General features: G+C 41.6%; 1 protein-coding gene across 1 annotated transcript in view; it reads left to right on the forward strand.

Moving 5' to 3' along the window:
• MYO10 (myosin X) overlaps positions 1-15712 on the forward strand; it is a 267365-nt gene that overhangs the window by 244777 nt on the left and 6876 nt on the right. The window contains exons 31-37 of the mRNA XM_084618423.1: positions 4478-4620; positions 5156-5350; positions 6742-6899; positions 8152-8275; positions 10131-10428; positions 14212-14419; positions 15114-15250. Of these exons, the coding sequence (XP_084474549.1) occupies positions 4478-4620; positions 5156-5350; positions 6742-6899; positions 8152-8275; positions 10131-10428; positions 14212-14419; positions 15114-15250 (1263 nt within the window). The remainder of the gene's footprint in view (positions 1-4477; positions 4621-5155; positions 5351-6741; positions 6900-8151; positions 8276-10130; positions 10429-14211; positions 14420-15113; positions 15251-15712) is intronic.

Genomic DNA, 15712 nt, shown 5'->3' on the forward strand with positions numbered 1-15712 from the left:
CTGAAGAGCTGCAGGTTGGTCACCCCTGCACTATGGCCAAATAATGAATCATTGGGCAGGAGAGAGAGCAAGCATGAGAATGACTCTGTAGTTGGTGATTAGAGTCCTGCTTTTCCAGTTATGTTTTTAATTATCCTAAGCATTTGGCTAAAAGTTATGAAGAAGGTTGTCCTGCCCCCAAACATTTTGTGTAGGTTTTCTCCAGAGGGGCCCACACTGGTAAGCGAGCTCTGCGCACACTTATTGGATCAGGCCCTGCAGGCAAGTTATGCAGAGGAAAACCTGTCTTCCCTAGATTTGTGCATTGCTTTGGGGTATAGATATCCAGACACCTGGCATGGGGCTGCAGTGCACATGCTCAGAGACAGCAACATAGGTACCTAGGGAACTTCAACTGCAAAAAAATTAGGCCTCGCGTGAGCTTATGTGCCTACTGATTTGGGGGCAGCTGAGCAGGGCTTTGTGAATCCCAGTCAGGCCTGATTCTGGGATTTAGACACTTAAAGTAGCAGTTATATGCCTGAGTCCTTTTGTGAATCTAGCCCATACTAGCTTGGGCCTAAACAACACTGCAGTGTTATCAGGTCAAAAATGCAAATGATAACAGTTCCTTTCTATCTCCTCATTTACAAATATGCATGGAGCAGCTGTTCTGAAATTATTAACCCCACCACAACCTACAAAGATCTGAACATTCCCAGTTACCTTAGTTGTGAACTGAAGCTTTATAAACAAGACTATGCAAGAAAGCAAAAGCCTGAAAATGCGATAGTAGTTAGGTTAAAAAAGTGTTGCTAAGGACACGTCTGGTGTTCATGTCAGCATCCCTGTGGGACCCATCTTAAAAAGAAAAAACTTCTCATCCTCTCACTTGCTGTGTTAAGAATCACACAGAAATACAATTTTTACATCCCCTAAAAATCAATGATCATAAAAGGAAAAGAATTATTAGGTTATATAGTATCAGGGGGTAGCCATGTTAGTCTATATTCACAAAAACAACAAGGAGTCCGGTGGCACTAACATTTATTTGAGTATAAGCCTTCGTGGGTAAAAACCTCACTTCTTCAGATGCATGGAGTGAAAGTTACAGATGCAGACATAAATATATTGACACATGAAGAGAAAGGAGTTACCTCACAAGTGGAGAACCAGTGCTGACAGGGCCAATTCGATCAGGGTGGATGTAGTCCACTCCCAACAACAGATGAGGAGGTGTCAATTCCAGGAGAGGCAAAGCGGCTTCTGTAATGAGCCAGCCACTCCCAGTCCCTACTCAAGCCCAAATTAATGGTGTTAAATTTGCAAATGAATTTCAGTTCTGCTGTTTCTCTTTGAAGTCTGTTTCTGAAGTTTATTTTGTTCAAGTATAGCTACTTTCAAATCTGTTATAGAATGTCCAGAAAGATTGAAGTGTTCTCCCACTGGCTTTTGTGTGTTACCATTCCTGATGTCCGATTTGTGTCCATTTATTCTTTTACATAGGGACTGTCCAGTTTGGCCAATGTACATGGCAGAGGGGCATTGCTGGCACATGATGGCATATATAACATTAGTAGACATGCAGGTCAATTCTGTTGCCAGTACAGATTGTTCCTTTCAGTACCAGTGTTGAGTGCTTTATCTAATTCAGTTTCAAGGGCCAGATTTAAAAAAATAAAATAAAAAATAAAAAAACTTCAATTTAGCAGGTGCAAGACACAGAACATATACATCTGCCTGATGTGGGTGATAGGACACTTGTGTTGTCTAATTAGATAGCTGATGGCTATACTCATAATTGCAGGTTCAAAAGAAAGAGGCTGGGTTGAGATCCCTTTGAACATTTACTCATAAATATTCTAGAATAGCCTTCCACCACTTTGCTAAGTAGATCTTTTGATGTTATTGATCACCTGCCTGATTGATTGTCCTGCCTTGCCTTTTGCAATTTATTCCTGGGGGAATTCTGCTCCAAAAATTAAAAAATTCTGCACACAATATTTTAAAATTCTGGAAAATTCTGCTTATTTAATTTGTCAAAATAACACAATATAATCATGCCATTTTTAATTATTTGGGGAACTTATTTCAAAATACCTGTCAGCAAGTATCTCTAACAATACAGACAACAAAAAAGATTCAGGAAATGTTTTTTGACAAATAGATTTCTTAGTAGGCATATTAATACAGAACTTTGAGTAATAATTCATTTAAACTACAATACAGAAATGTATTTCCCACACCGCTCAGAAGCAGTGCAAACATTTAAGGGAATCATGGGTAACGGAGGAGCTCAGAGAATGGGAAGTAATTACTGGGAAGGAGCCTGGGAGTGAACCTGGAGGTTTGTTGCGTAGGGGTGGGAAAAGTATGGACTGGGGGTTTTTTGGGGTGGAGGGGAGAGAGGGATTGTTAGGGAGTTGGGGAGCCTCCCCCTGCAGACCCCTGCTGACCCCTAGCCTCTCCCATTTAGTCAGGCACCCCGTCCCCATGTGTCTCTGCACCCCCACTCAGCCATACCCATCTCCCCCCATCTCCATGTGGTCCTGCACCCCCTCCCATTCAGCCCCGGCTCAGTGCTGTCACACCACTCACTCCTGTGCCTCTGTCCCAGTCTGTCCCTCCCAATAGCCCTTCTGAACCCTGTCTGTGAACCACCAGCAACCCCATCCATCCCCCCCATATCCTGTGCCTCCTCCCCGGCCTCTGCCTCCTCCCCTCTGCAGCTGGCTGCACTGGTCTGTGAGCTGGCTGCTGTCTCTTTTGGTGCCACAGCAGCTCCTGGTGAGGGAAAGGTGTAATTGAAGCGCCTCTCTAGCAGAATGTATTATCTATGGGGGACATGAATTCTGTGCATGCACAGTGGTGCAGAATTCCCCCAGGGGTAGCAATTGTGTCCTCCCTTGGTTCTCTTCCCACCTCTTTGACCTTATCTTCAGCCACTCTTTTGGATGTCTGTCCTCTCCAGCTTTCCAGAAGGGTTGTTTCACCGGGCTCTATCCTACACCCTCTTTTCTTCATGCTCTCAACCCTCATCTACTCATCTGGTTTCAACTTCCATCCAATCCCACCTCTCCACCTGTCTCTGATAATGGTTCACCATCAGGTTAAATGTAACATACCCAAAACTTTGAACTGCTGCTCATTCCTCCTGAACTCTCTCTACTCTCATTTTTGTTGCTGTTGAGTTTATACCCTAGGGACCAATTTTGACACAGCCCCAGCCCTTTCAACACATCCAGACAGTGGTCAGATCTTGCCACTTCTTTCTACATAATATTTCCCTGTCTACACAAAGCTAAAACTAGTCTAGGCCCTTCATTCTCTCCCATTTTGACTTCTGTAACCTCCTTTGCACTGGCCTTCCTGATACCCGTGTTATCCCCCCTCCAGTCAATGTAAAGCAGTTGCCTGCAGTCACCCTGATTACTTGTAGGTTCTCTCTCTTTTCCTTGCCCTTCATCTGTCTTTTGATTTGCACACAGTTTGTTGCAGGGATTATCTTCCTTTGTTTTTGGAAAGTGCCCATTACATCAGGGTGAAAGCCTAGTAGCTATTTTTTGCTGCTCTTCTCTGAATTGTCTCTAAATAATTTTGCCATTAAAATGCCCAGAACTGAGTGCAGTATTCCTAATGTCTTCTCACTAGAACTGCAAAGTGAAAGTCTGTCATCTTCCTTCTTGATACTGATGATCTGCTTATGTATCCCAAAATGGCCTGGGCCCTAATAAAGGCTTTCTGATATAATTCTTGTGAGCTAGTATCTTGGGGAGAAAAAGGGTCTGAAGAGTTCAAAGCGCATGGCTTGTGAAGACAGAAGAGCACAACAATAGAATCTAATCCATGTAGAGCCACCAAGACAGTCCACTCATGTGATCTTAGGCAAGCAGATCAATTTGCTGGTGCTTCAATGAATCCTGGGGTAGGATTAAATGGAAGCCAGAATCTCATTTAAAAAAAGAGACTCTGCTGCCTTAATTGCACTGTATTAAAAATAAAGGGATCTATGTTCACATGCTGCTTCATTATAAATCTTCATAAATTATAGTTGGTTTTAGCTAAAGTAGCTACTGAAGCAAACACTTTAAATGGAGATGACCATGAACTACAAAGGTAGGATCCAGAGCCAAACTTCTTCAAGGTGGTGGTGGTTTTTTTTGTTGGAGTGGGGAAGGGTCTTATGTTGGGCTGATATAAAGATGGGGCAAAGTCTGGATATAAGTTTTCCCAAAGTTCAGGGCTGCATAGACCCAGTATTTGGTACAAACCTCTCTCTCATTTTAAACAGTCTTTTTAAAAGCTTAACATTTTATAGGCCTGTAGAGTTCTTGAAATAAATGGTGCAGAAGTGAGGAACACTTGCCTGAATATAAAATACAAACAAGAGGGAAGTGTTTATGCTTATGGCAAGTGAGGTAAGTCAGTCATTTAGTTGTGGTGCAAACAGTAGTTATATTTACTGTATGGGTTTTTCCATCTTCGTTTTTTTCCATAGACCCAATTCATTTGTGATCATCACTGCTAATCGTGTTCTCCACTGTAATGCTGACACCCCTGAGGAGATGCACCACTGGATAACACTGCTGCAGAGATCAAAGGGAGATACCAGAGTGGAGGGGCAAGAATTCATAGTGAGGGGTAAGAATTAATGGGAAAGCAAACCAGAGGAATCGAATTGTATAGATAAGTGGTTCCCAAACTGTGGTCTGTGGAGCACTTGGTGGTCTGCAGAGAGCTTGCTGGTCACATGCTGCTGACTTTGTTTCCTGCTGCTAACTCAAGGGATACTACTAAAAACACATTCAGACTTTCTTAATATCACTCTTACAAGTAAACAGTTGCTGTAGCTTCCACAAGGATGTTTTGTGATTTTGAATGGATGGGGAAGGGGTCTATGAGTCAGTCTTTTTAGTAAAATGTGGTCCATACCATTAAAGTTTGAGAAGCCCCAATATAGGTAATATGTAGTATTTCAACCTCTCCTTTTCTTGGGAGTTAATTTGACACTGATAACTTAAACAAAAGTTATTTAGAAAGAGGACTTGGCAATACTTAGTGATACTTTTATAAATTGTATTAATCATTTTTTAAAAAAGTCTAAGATGCCAAAAGTTAACCACAGCTTTGCCTAATTCTATGAAAAGCTTTATTTCATGGGGTGTCTATTTAACAGGATGGTTACAGAAAGAAGTAAAAAACAGCCCGAAGATGTCTTCACTAAAGCTGAAGAAGCGCTGGTTTGTCTTAACGCACAACTCTTTGGACTACTACAAGAGCTCAGAGAAGAATGCCCTGAAATTGGGTACCCTAGTCTTGAATAGCCTCTGTTCTGTGGTACCACCTGATGAGAAAATCTTCAAAGAAACAGGTAATTTGTTCATGAGCATTAGGTTTTTCTGTGCACTAAGCTGCACTCCAGCCTACTTGGAAATGCAACATGCATAATAGGAAAATATTTTACATCCACTCTTTGTATTACAGGAATACATATGGGTAAACATAAGGTCAGTGGAGCTTAGGCTTCTAAATCACTGAGATACTTCACAAAATATTTTTCCAATAGAGACATCTGAATTCATTGAGACAAACTGCAGAGGAGATGTGTAAGGTGGTATAATTCATTCTTTCTAACACTCCTAATACTGCTAAATTAGTGTACAGTAGTTTACACATCAAGGATTTGGAAGAAGGCATAAATTAAGGCAGCCTTCACCCTACTTTCTAGCTTCTCAGCATGTAACTTAGAGCAACTTAGACTCTACCAGTGTTAGTGTCTAAATAGCTCTACAGAAACAGAGTCAAATTTACACCTCCTTCCAAGTCACCTCTAAAAACATTTTCTAAACTCGTTTTCAACTCTGATTCATAAGCTTTCGTGAGCTAGAGCTCACTTCATCAGATGCATTCCTACAGTTCACTGCATCGGATGCATTCACTTATGCTCAGATAAATTTGTTAGTCTCTAAGATGCCACAAGTACTCCTTTTCTTTTTGCGAATACAGACTAACAGGGCTGCTACTCTGAAACTCTGATTCAGTAATTTTCAAATAAGAGGCTCCTTTTTCCTTATTTGAACTGTCCAGTGCAATCTTCACTGTGTACCTACAAAGTGATTTTTGCCATCCAAAGAGTAAATAAGCTTTCTTTAGACTCTCTTTTCTCATGAAAATCCCATATTGGGATGTACGGAAAATAAAGTTTGAATATATACTGCTTCTCATTGGGACTGAATCAGCAGTGTATTTTTAAGGTGCAAGAAAGCTGCACAGATGAGAACACATTTTAGTTTTACAGAATGAGTAGCCTGTGTGTTAATATCCATGTTTACATGAATAATGCAGGCTATTAAAGGATTTCTTCTGTAAGACAATGTTTTCCCAGTATCCTCTTGTACAGCTAGGATGAGACAAGTCTGTCTTTACAATGTCGCTTATGGTCACCTTCCACCTTACCAAGATGATGAAGCCTGTGGAGAGTGCACATGTATGGATCAGGATGGAGTGTTCCATGCTGGCACTGGTTGTCTCGGAGGCTATACCTCCCTAACAGAAATACGGGTGACTGCAGCTTGCTCTATTTTAGGCTACTTAGTTGCAGACTTTGGGTTCCAGAGAAGTTGCCAAGGAGACTCCAGTGGAGCAGTTTATCTGTGCCTGACATGCAGTTTGTGTGTTAGTAAAATGCTGACATCTGTTCTTACATCAGAATGAGTATAACCACTAAACATTTTGTGATTGTTAATTTTACTGTTGTCATAGGCTACTGGAATGTAACTGTGTATGGACGCAAGCACTGCTACCGTCTCTATACAAAATTGCTCAATGAGGCCACCCGCTGGTCAAGTGCCATCCAGAATGTTACTGACACAAAAGTGCCGATTGATACACCAACCCAGCAGCTTATTCAAGATATTAAGGTAAAAATAAGCCTCTGAAGGGGGTGACCGCATATACATTTGGAACCTGTCATGCTCCCTCTGTCATGTGACGTGAAAGGAAATAGAAGCCCAATGACCCAATTTCTAAACAATTAGATGCCCGATATAAACCATCGCAGACACACATACACCATCCAGCAGCCAGAGAAATCTCTCCTTTAACTGTTACAAGAGCAAAAGAACATGGGATATATAGCCTGTGGAGGGGAAAGAGTCAGGAAAAAGCTACCCTATATGTTTGTTTCCCTTGGAAACCAGTGTAACTTTTGCCCTGTTAATTTGTGTAACTTAATGCTGCTTAAAGCAGCATTAACTAATGCACTTTGTGATCCCATTGGAGGGGTTACATGCATGGGCTTTCACCATTTCTCCCTGCGGATCTCTGTTGGTCTCACTTCTGCGGATGATATGGCGGATCTTTGGAAAAGATGAAAACTGCAGGATTCTTCAGAAGGTTTCTAAGGTCCAGGGCTGTCTGGCTACTTTTCACCAAAAAGAGATTAATTAAAAACCTGATCTTTTTGATTGGAAAACACGTTTTGACATTTTGCAAAAATTTTAGAATGGTATGAAAACAAAACCTATGTGAAATGAAAATAAATTTTGAAAGCTCAAAATTCTTCCAAAAATGGATTTTCCATCCTCTGCACAGCTCTTGTGATTAATGCTTGTATTGCACAGACTAAAGTGTGGCTCATTCTGAGCCTTATCTTAGAAGCTGCTGAGCACCCATAACTCCCTTTGATGTCAATGGGAATTGGGAATACCAAGCACCTCTTGTGATCATTACTTATAGTAGTGTGTTTAAGAGAATAGCTGCTTGATCTTGTCTGTCTAACTATGAAAACATCTGGCGAGACATTCTTTAAGTAGGGAAACTGGCAGGACTATGAAGTGTACAGGATTTAGGAGAGTCACCTATAGCATATGCTGCTTTGGGCATCAAAACAAGATGAGAATGCCACTTTGCCATGATACAAGTTTCTGCATCTTCAATGTGGAGAAGAATGGCAGGCACTTCTCATATCCGTCTGAAATGATGACTGACCCCCTGAAGAAATAATTCTGCAGGTCAGTTTTTATTGCTGTATCTTTTAGCAACAAGTAATTTTAATAACAAACTTTTTCACATGGTACTGCAGTTGAATAATCTGTTCACACGCATCCATCACTAGATTATCATTCACACTGAACCAGGAATTATACCTTTTTTTTTTTTTAAACCCACCAGGAGAACTGCCTGAACTCTGAGGTTGTTGAACAGATTTATAAGAGAAACCCTATTCTCCGTTACACGCATCATCCACTGCACTCCCCATTACTGCCATTGCCATATGGGGACATCAATCTAAACTGTAAGTTTTTCAGACATGTAAACTCACTCTCTCTTTCCGCCAGGTTACCTACTATACCCTAGGGAGCACAACTTCTGTTTCCCATCAGGGGCTCCATAGAAGCCCTGCCTTGTGAAGGCTGCAACAAAGATTAGTTTAGAGATTTAGAGATAGTAAAGATTTAATCCCATCAACCACCCTGGTCACATCTCCTTCCCTGATTATCACTACACACTTTACTGGCTGCATTCAGAGCCCCTCTCTTACTGAGTGGATGCGGGACTGCAGCTGCCTTAAGCCACTACAACCTCCAGCTTAAAACTGTTACATATTTCATCATTTGTGTGGGGAAAACATGGAATCCAATATACATATATTATTTTTGAGGATATTTAATTTGAAAAGTCATTGATATAGATAGATATTGCAAACTTTGATTTAAAAAAACAGGTGTAATAACCATTCCAGCCAAGTCATGATTTACCTCCAGGTGAGCACCTCATAGACTTTGAACACTGGGACAGAGTCGTTGCATGATTGGTTATGAATTTGATTTCCTTAAGAAGATAAACTTAAATTATTTTGAAACTTTTATTGCCTGTCAAAGAGAGAATCCCACCCCGATCAGGACTGTTCTGTGAAGAAAAGGTGGCAATCATGGGATTAAATCTCAGGCTATCAAATGGCATTTGTGTCAGAGAAGACAAGAGGAAAATCTAAGACCCAAGTTATACCCTGCTGCTCCATGGATTTCCTGGGAGGGGGGAAGGGGACCTGCAAGGGACCCCCACTGAGTCTTGTGCAGTGGCAGAACACAGGAGCTACAGTCCCTTCACTCTTTTAAGCTGGCTGTGCATGAAGGAAGAGTAAGCTACACCCCTTGAAGGGTGTAGCAGTGGGCATGCTCTAGGAAGACCACTGCCTCCTGAGTAGTGGCGCTGGAACACTTTTAATAGTGGGGGTGCTGAAAGCAGTTTTTACTTTTTATCTCATCCCCTTTACCCCTGTCCACGCCCCATCCCCCGGAGCTGGAGCCGGGAGCAGGGCTGTGTCTCTGGGAGGGGGGGGAACCCTAATAGGGGTAAGGGGGCCAAGGCTGGGGCCACAGGTGGGGGCAGGCATGGAGCCAGGAGTGGAGTCCTGGGCACGGGACCCCAGGTGTGGGGTTGGGAGCGAGGTGCTGGGCACGGGGTTGGGAGCAGGGCCCTGGGTGCAGAGCCCCAGGCACGAGGTCAGTGGCCGGGGAGTGATGGCTGACTGCCGAGACCTGTGCCCTGGGCTGGGGAGTGGAGCCCCGGGCACAGGGCCAGTGGCCGGGGCCCCGCATAAAACCTCAGGGTGCTATGCACCTATGCTCCTGAGGTAAGATTCTTGTCAGAGTTCTCCCTAAGATGATGCAGCTTCACATAGTTCCTAATACTGGGCTATTTAAAGTTTCATTTGAGCCCCAAGTTATTTTCCATAATGACAACACGTAAAGAAAAGTCAGTCACTCACCACTCATAAAATAGACTGCTACCCATCTTGCCAGTGGGATTAAGCCTAACTGTGAATCAAACATAAGGATTACTCAGGGTGCAGGGAGGGGGTAGCTGGGAGCTGTGTGCACATGGGGTAGCTCAAGGTGCAGAGAGGGGGTAGCTGGGGCTGTGTGCACACGGGGTGGCTGGGGGTGCAAGGAGTGGGGTGGCTAGGGGCTGTGTGCAGGCAGGGGGGTAGCTCACGGTCCAGAGAGGGAGTAGTTGGGGCTCGGGGTCGGGTTTCAGCCACAGGGCCCCGCAGCCCGCTTGAAAGGGCTCATGGACTGCAGTTGAGAACCGCTGAGCTAGAGCATCTCTTTTATAAGACCTTCCTATGTCTTACTCACTTCTTGTAGTGCTGAAAGACAAAGGCTACACAACTCTCCAGGATGAAGCCATCAAGATATTTAATTCTCTGCAGCAGCTAGAGTCTATGTCTGATCCCATACCTATAATCCAGGGTATCCTTCAGACAGGGCATGATTTACGACCCCTTCGAGATGAGCTCTACTGTCAGCTCATCAAACAGACTAACAAAGTGCCTAACCCAGGGAGTGTGGGGAATCTCTATAGCTGGCAGATACTCACATGCATGAGTTGCACCTTCCTGCCCAGCCGTGGTATCCTCAAGTATCTGAAATTCCATCTCAAAAGGTAAGAGGCTACAAATACTTAGGATATAAAAATATAGTTTTCAGCTCTTTTTCTTCACTTTGTCTCCTCTCCTTGTAATTTTTCATAACAGTTTCCAATAAATAGGCATCTTTAGGGGAAGGGTTTAGGAATCCCTTGAAGTGTACCAAGTATTTCAACCACTGAATCTAAAATTTAGAGGAAAAGTAATCAAATTCATTTAAAATTTACATGGAATAATTTTAATAGACTTCAGTGGTATCTTTTGAAGAATTGGTTAGGACCTTATTCCTGCAAAAACTTACTCATGCGCTTAGCTTTATGCACAGTGCATAGTACTTTTTAAGTGAATGGCACTAATGACAACACCTAAAGTAAAGCAAATTCTCAAGTCTTTGCAGGATCAGGCCCTTCTTTTTGTGAACGGGCCCAGATCTTGCATTGACTGTAAAAACTCTTTACCTACAGAAGTAGTCTTAATGGTTTAGAGCAGGACTCCTGGGTCCTACTCCTGGCTCTCCCACCAACTTGTGCAAGTCACTTCACCTACTTATGCCAGTGTTTAGTGAGACAAGATAACTATGTTATGATGCTTAAAGAGATATTATGTTAAAATAAATATTTTTAAAAACCTCTCTTTTCTGCCATTTAAAGTGTTACTAATTAACTTTACTATTAAAAAGGAAACTGTTTTTAAAATTGATTCCCCCCTCCCCATTTTTGTTATCTACTTCATTCAGACAAAGAAATAGATTAGTCAGTTTCACTCTGGATTATAGGATCATTAAGTTCCCTTTTGGTTCTTATGTAGAAGAAGGGTACAAAGTGTCTGGGTCACTGGGAAAGTTATTCCTTTAAAAATAAACAATTTCTGTTGGAATTTAAGTCATGTCAACATTTCTACTGATGTTTGTATTGGTACAAAATCATTTTTTACAAAACCAAAGTTCTGCACCTGAATTATTTGTGTTGCTTTTAATTGCAAGTGTTCCTTAGTGTTTGTGAAGCATTTTGAGATCACTGGCTGAAAGGTATGAATGCAAATTTATTATTTAAAAACAGTAGTCACTGACTTTGAGCGTATGTTGGATTGGCAGAATTGGAATTTTGACAGAAAGGGATGCGGTTTTTTTAAGCATTTTTCACAGTATTTTAAATTTTCATAGTTGCACAAAATTATGGGTTTAAAGTTTTTTGTGTTTTTCTGATTTGTATCATTTTAAATCTTCACAGTTGTGAGAAATTATGCGAGGGTCAGATAATTATTTAATGACAGTAGGTGTTAAGATTAAAAAAGGCTATAACTTTATAACAAAGCATCACCATAATATGTCAAAATATACAAAGTAAATAGTGTTAAGTCAAACTAAGACATTATTAAGCAGCATTTTTCCTTCTTTGTCTAGCTATAAAAATTTTGATTATAGATGGAAATGTTTTTTGCCAGTGTGTGTGTGTGTGTGTGTGTGTAATGAAATTAGAGACAAGGTGGGTGAGGTAATATCTTTTATTGGACCAATGTCTGTTGGTGAAAGAGAAGTTTTTAAGCTTACACAGAGCTTTTCTTCAGGTCTGGGAAAGGTATTCAGGCTTTGTCTACACTAACCCTTTTGACAGCAAAACTTCTGTCAGTCAGGGGTGTGAAAAAAACACACAGCCCTGACCAACGTAAGTTTCACTGACAGAAGTGAAAAAGTGACAAGGGGGGGGGGGTTCGAACTAAGATATGCAACTTCAGCTATGCTATTCGCTTACTCCTCCTGCCGAGGTGGAGTACAGGTGTTGATTTGGGGATCGATTAATCAGGTCTAGATGAGACGTGATAAATAGATCCCCAATAAATCGATCACTACCCGCTGATCCGGCAGGTAGTGAAGACGTATCCTTAGAGTGTCACAGCTAAGTACGAGGTGGAACAGATCATTTAGCATAAGGAGTTAACACACATTGTAAGACATCATTCAGGGTGAAGAAGTCAGTTAACACCTTTGCAGTGATGAGACAAAAATGGGAGGTTGGGAGGGGGGTTATTGGCTTACAGGTTGTTGTAATAAGCCATGAATCCAGTGTTTTTATTATGTCCATGATTTTTAGAGTGTAGCAAAGTTATGAATATAAGCTTCCTTTCCCAGACCTGAAGAAGAGCTCTGTGTAAGCTCAAAAGCTTGTCTCTTTCACCAACAGAAATTAGTTCATTAAAAGTTATTACCTCACCTTCTTGTCTCTCTAACATCCTGGGACCAACATGGCTACAACATTGTAAACAAGTATGGTGAAACTGACGTTTACTGATAAAAATCTAATCCTTCTACACCTATCTCTCTCTCTCTCTCTATATATATATATATATATAAAATCAAGAACAAATCTTTAAAAATTGTTTGACATAGAATTGAGCAACCACAGGTATGTCCATGTTTCAGACTTTTGTGCTATATTGCTGCACGTTTAAAGGAAATCAGATTAGTTCCTGAATCCAAGCTATTTTATAACACAAGATAAAACCTCCAGTTTTCTTAAAACAATCGTCTGAATTTGTGTTTTATGTAATTGAGTTTTTCCTTTGTAGGTCGGTTGTAAAATATCAGTGCATAAGAATACCACAGTATAGTTGTAATCCTATAAACAGTACTTCCATGTGCCCATGGGTATGTCTACACTGCAGCTGGAGGAGTAACTTTCAGCTCATGTAGATTTATATACATTCACTTCGATTGAGCTAGCATGCTAAAAATGGCAGGGTAGTCCTGGGAGGTTAGGTACCTAGGGTCTCAGATGTCAGGCAGCTAGCCTCTGCTACCACCCTTGCAGGCGCTACTTTTCTGCTATTTTTAGCACAGTAGCTCAAATCAAATCTACCAAACGTACATCTGCCCAAGCTGGAAATTGCATCTCCAGTATAGACATACCCTCTGATTCGGGGATCTCGTAGCCCTTTTCACACGCCAATGAATTAAGCCTCACAATGCCCCTGTGAGGAAGGCGGTATTAAATCTGTTTTACAGATGGGCAGAGCATGGAATTTCTCTGAGCTGCAAGTTGTCTAAGGGTACCAAGGGCCGGACTCTGCAATGGTTACATTGTTGAGCACTTACCCAAACTGTCCCATTAAGGTCCATTGATTTACTTGTGTGAGTATCTACTCACCAACATGAGTAACTGTTATACAGTATAACCCAGCCAAGAGGCGATACCAGGAGTCCTGACCCTAACTGCTCTAGCTGGTAAACTACACTCCCTCCCTCCCGCCACTATGGCAATATTGAATAGTCAGGACACATTTTGTTGGGCTTTTTTCTTGCTTTTGGTTCTTTTTGGAGGGAAAAAACATTCTGAGCAAAACCAGAACGTATTAAGGCTATGTCTTCACTGTCAAAAAGGTTTGGCTTTACAGTGAGATAACTAACGTGATTGTTACCTTGCTGTGAAGTCCTAGTGGAAACAAAGCATCTATAGTTTTTATTATGAGGGAACTGGGCAAGATCAACACTAATGCCCTCCTTTACCCTCCACTCGGGCAATGGTTGATCTCACCTAACTTTTCCTCATGATGTAAACTATAGTGCTTGGTCACCACTAGGATTTTACATCAGGATAGCTAACATGCATTTGTTGTCATGCAGTTCTTTTTAGCAGTGAAGACAAGCTTCAATGTGTCAGTACACAGCTGTGCAGACTTGTACTAAGCACTGGAGCACTTTGTGTATCACCTCCTCAGTGTCATTTAGTCAAGGAGTCCCTGGGGCTCCCCTCAAATCTTCCATTTTATCAGCAGGTGATTTAAGTTCAGTGTTTGTCACACAGGGCTCGTGACCAGTTTCCAGGAACGGAAATGGAAAAGTATGCCCTCTTCACTTACGAATCTCTCAAAAAAACCAAATGCAGAGAATTTGTGCCGTCGCGGGATGAAATAGAAGCCCTGATCAGAAGACAAGAAATGACATCTACAGTTTATTGCCATGGTGGTGGCTCCTGTAAAATCACAATCAACTCCCATACCACAGCTGGAGAGGTGAGAAGAGGTAGTGACAGAGCAGGGCCTCGTGGGGATAAGTGTTAAATCTTGTGGACACTACCATTTTAGCCATTAATTCTCACTGAAACTCTGGAGGTGCTGAGGAGTTTTGGGCTCCACATTGGGCCCAGCTGATGGAGATTATCAGCATCTCTATCAGCGGAGGTGAAATTTCAAAGTTTGTTCAAGGAGACACTGATGAAACCTCTGCTTAGGAAACTATCTTTTCACTGGAAAGCCTTGGTGACCATTGATCTGTATCAAATCTGGTTTTGGGAAAGATACCTAGCAAGAATGTGGCGAAGTAACCCTGGTACTATCCAGACTTCATAGGAGTTATTCCACTATACCCAGGTGTAGATGAGAGCATATTTGTCCCCATGCCTGGAAAACTTACTTCAGACATTTGAGTTTGGGAAATTGGGGAGTTAAAACTGAAACTATTTTACATCGTTAACTGTTGCATGCTGCCATGTACCTGCACAATTCAATAATGTCTATCGCAAAAGGAAGCGCAATTGAAAATAGATAAGTATTTGGAGAAAACCATTGTTAAATCATTCTAGACAGTAGTGTGGCCACTTGTTTGCCCTAAAATGACTCCTACCTTGTCTTAATTTTCCTTAGACTAAATTACCCTCTAAGGTACTAACTTTTTTGTTATGTTTTGTTGATGTGCTTTTTTCATTAGGTTGTTGAAAAGTTAATTCGAGGCTTAGCCATGGAGGATAGCAGAAATATGTTTGCCTTGTTTGAATACAATGGAACTACTGATAAAGCAATTGAAAGCAGGACTATTGTGGCTGATATCTTGGCAAAGTTTGAAAAGTGAGTCTCTTTCTCTGTGCTAATAAGCAGCAATTAAAAAAGAAAACTTCCTAACATCAGCGGTATGCTCAATTCTCCCTTTCTTTAGACTTGTTAGTGGTGAGGCAGCATATACAACTACATTCCACATACTGCTATTTCTGAAACACAGCATCTTTTTCAGAATGATTAATGAAGTGCTTGTAAACTTGATTTCCTCAATCTCATGACAATGAAATACATATTTTCCATCATGGTGGGTTTTGCATTCTGTTGTTTCTCTCTCTTTGTCTCCCCACCTCCCATTCTCCTCCCGCCTCCAACCCCAGTTATGTCTATGCTAGCCTTTTCTTCTCTAAAATTTCCCACCATTACCAGTAGTGGTGCAGCTCCATGGGTGGGAGCAGTGCCAGAAGCAACAATATAAACAGGATTCCACGCAGTCAGTGCTATTTGAACCACTGTCATTTTACCTTGCTTAGA

This window comes from Lepidochelys olivacea (genome assembly GCF_965140295.1).
Source record: "Lepidochelys olivacea isolate rLepOli2 genome assembly, chromosome: 2".
In the NCBI taxonomy this organism is placed as follows: Eukaryota; Metazoa; Chordata; order Testudines; family Cheloniidae; genus Lepidochelys; species Lepidochelys olivacea.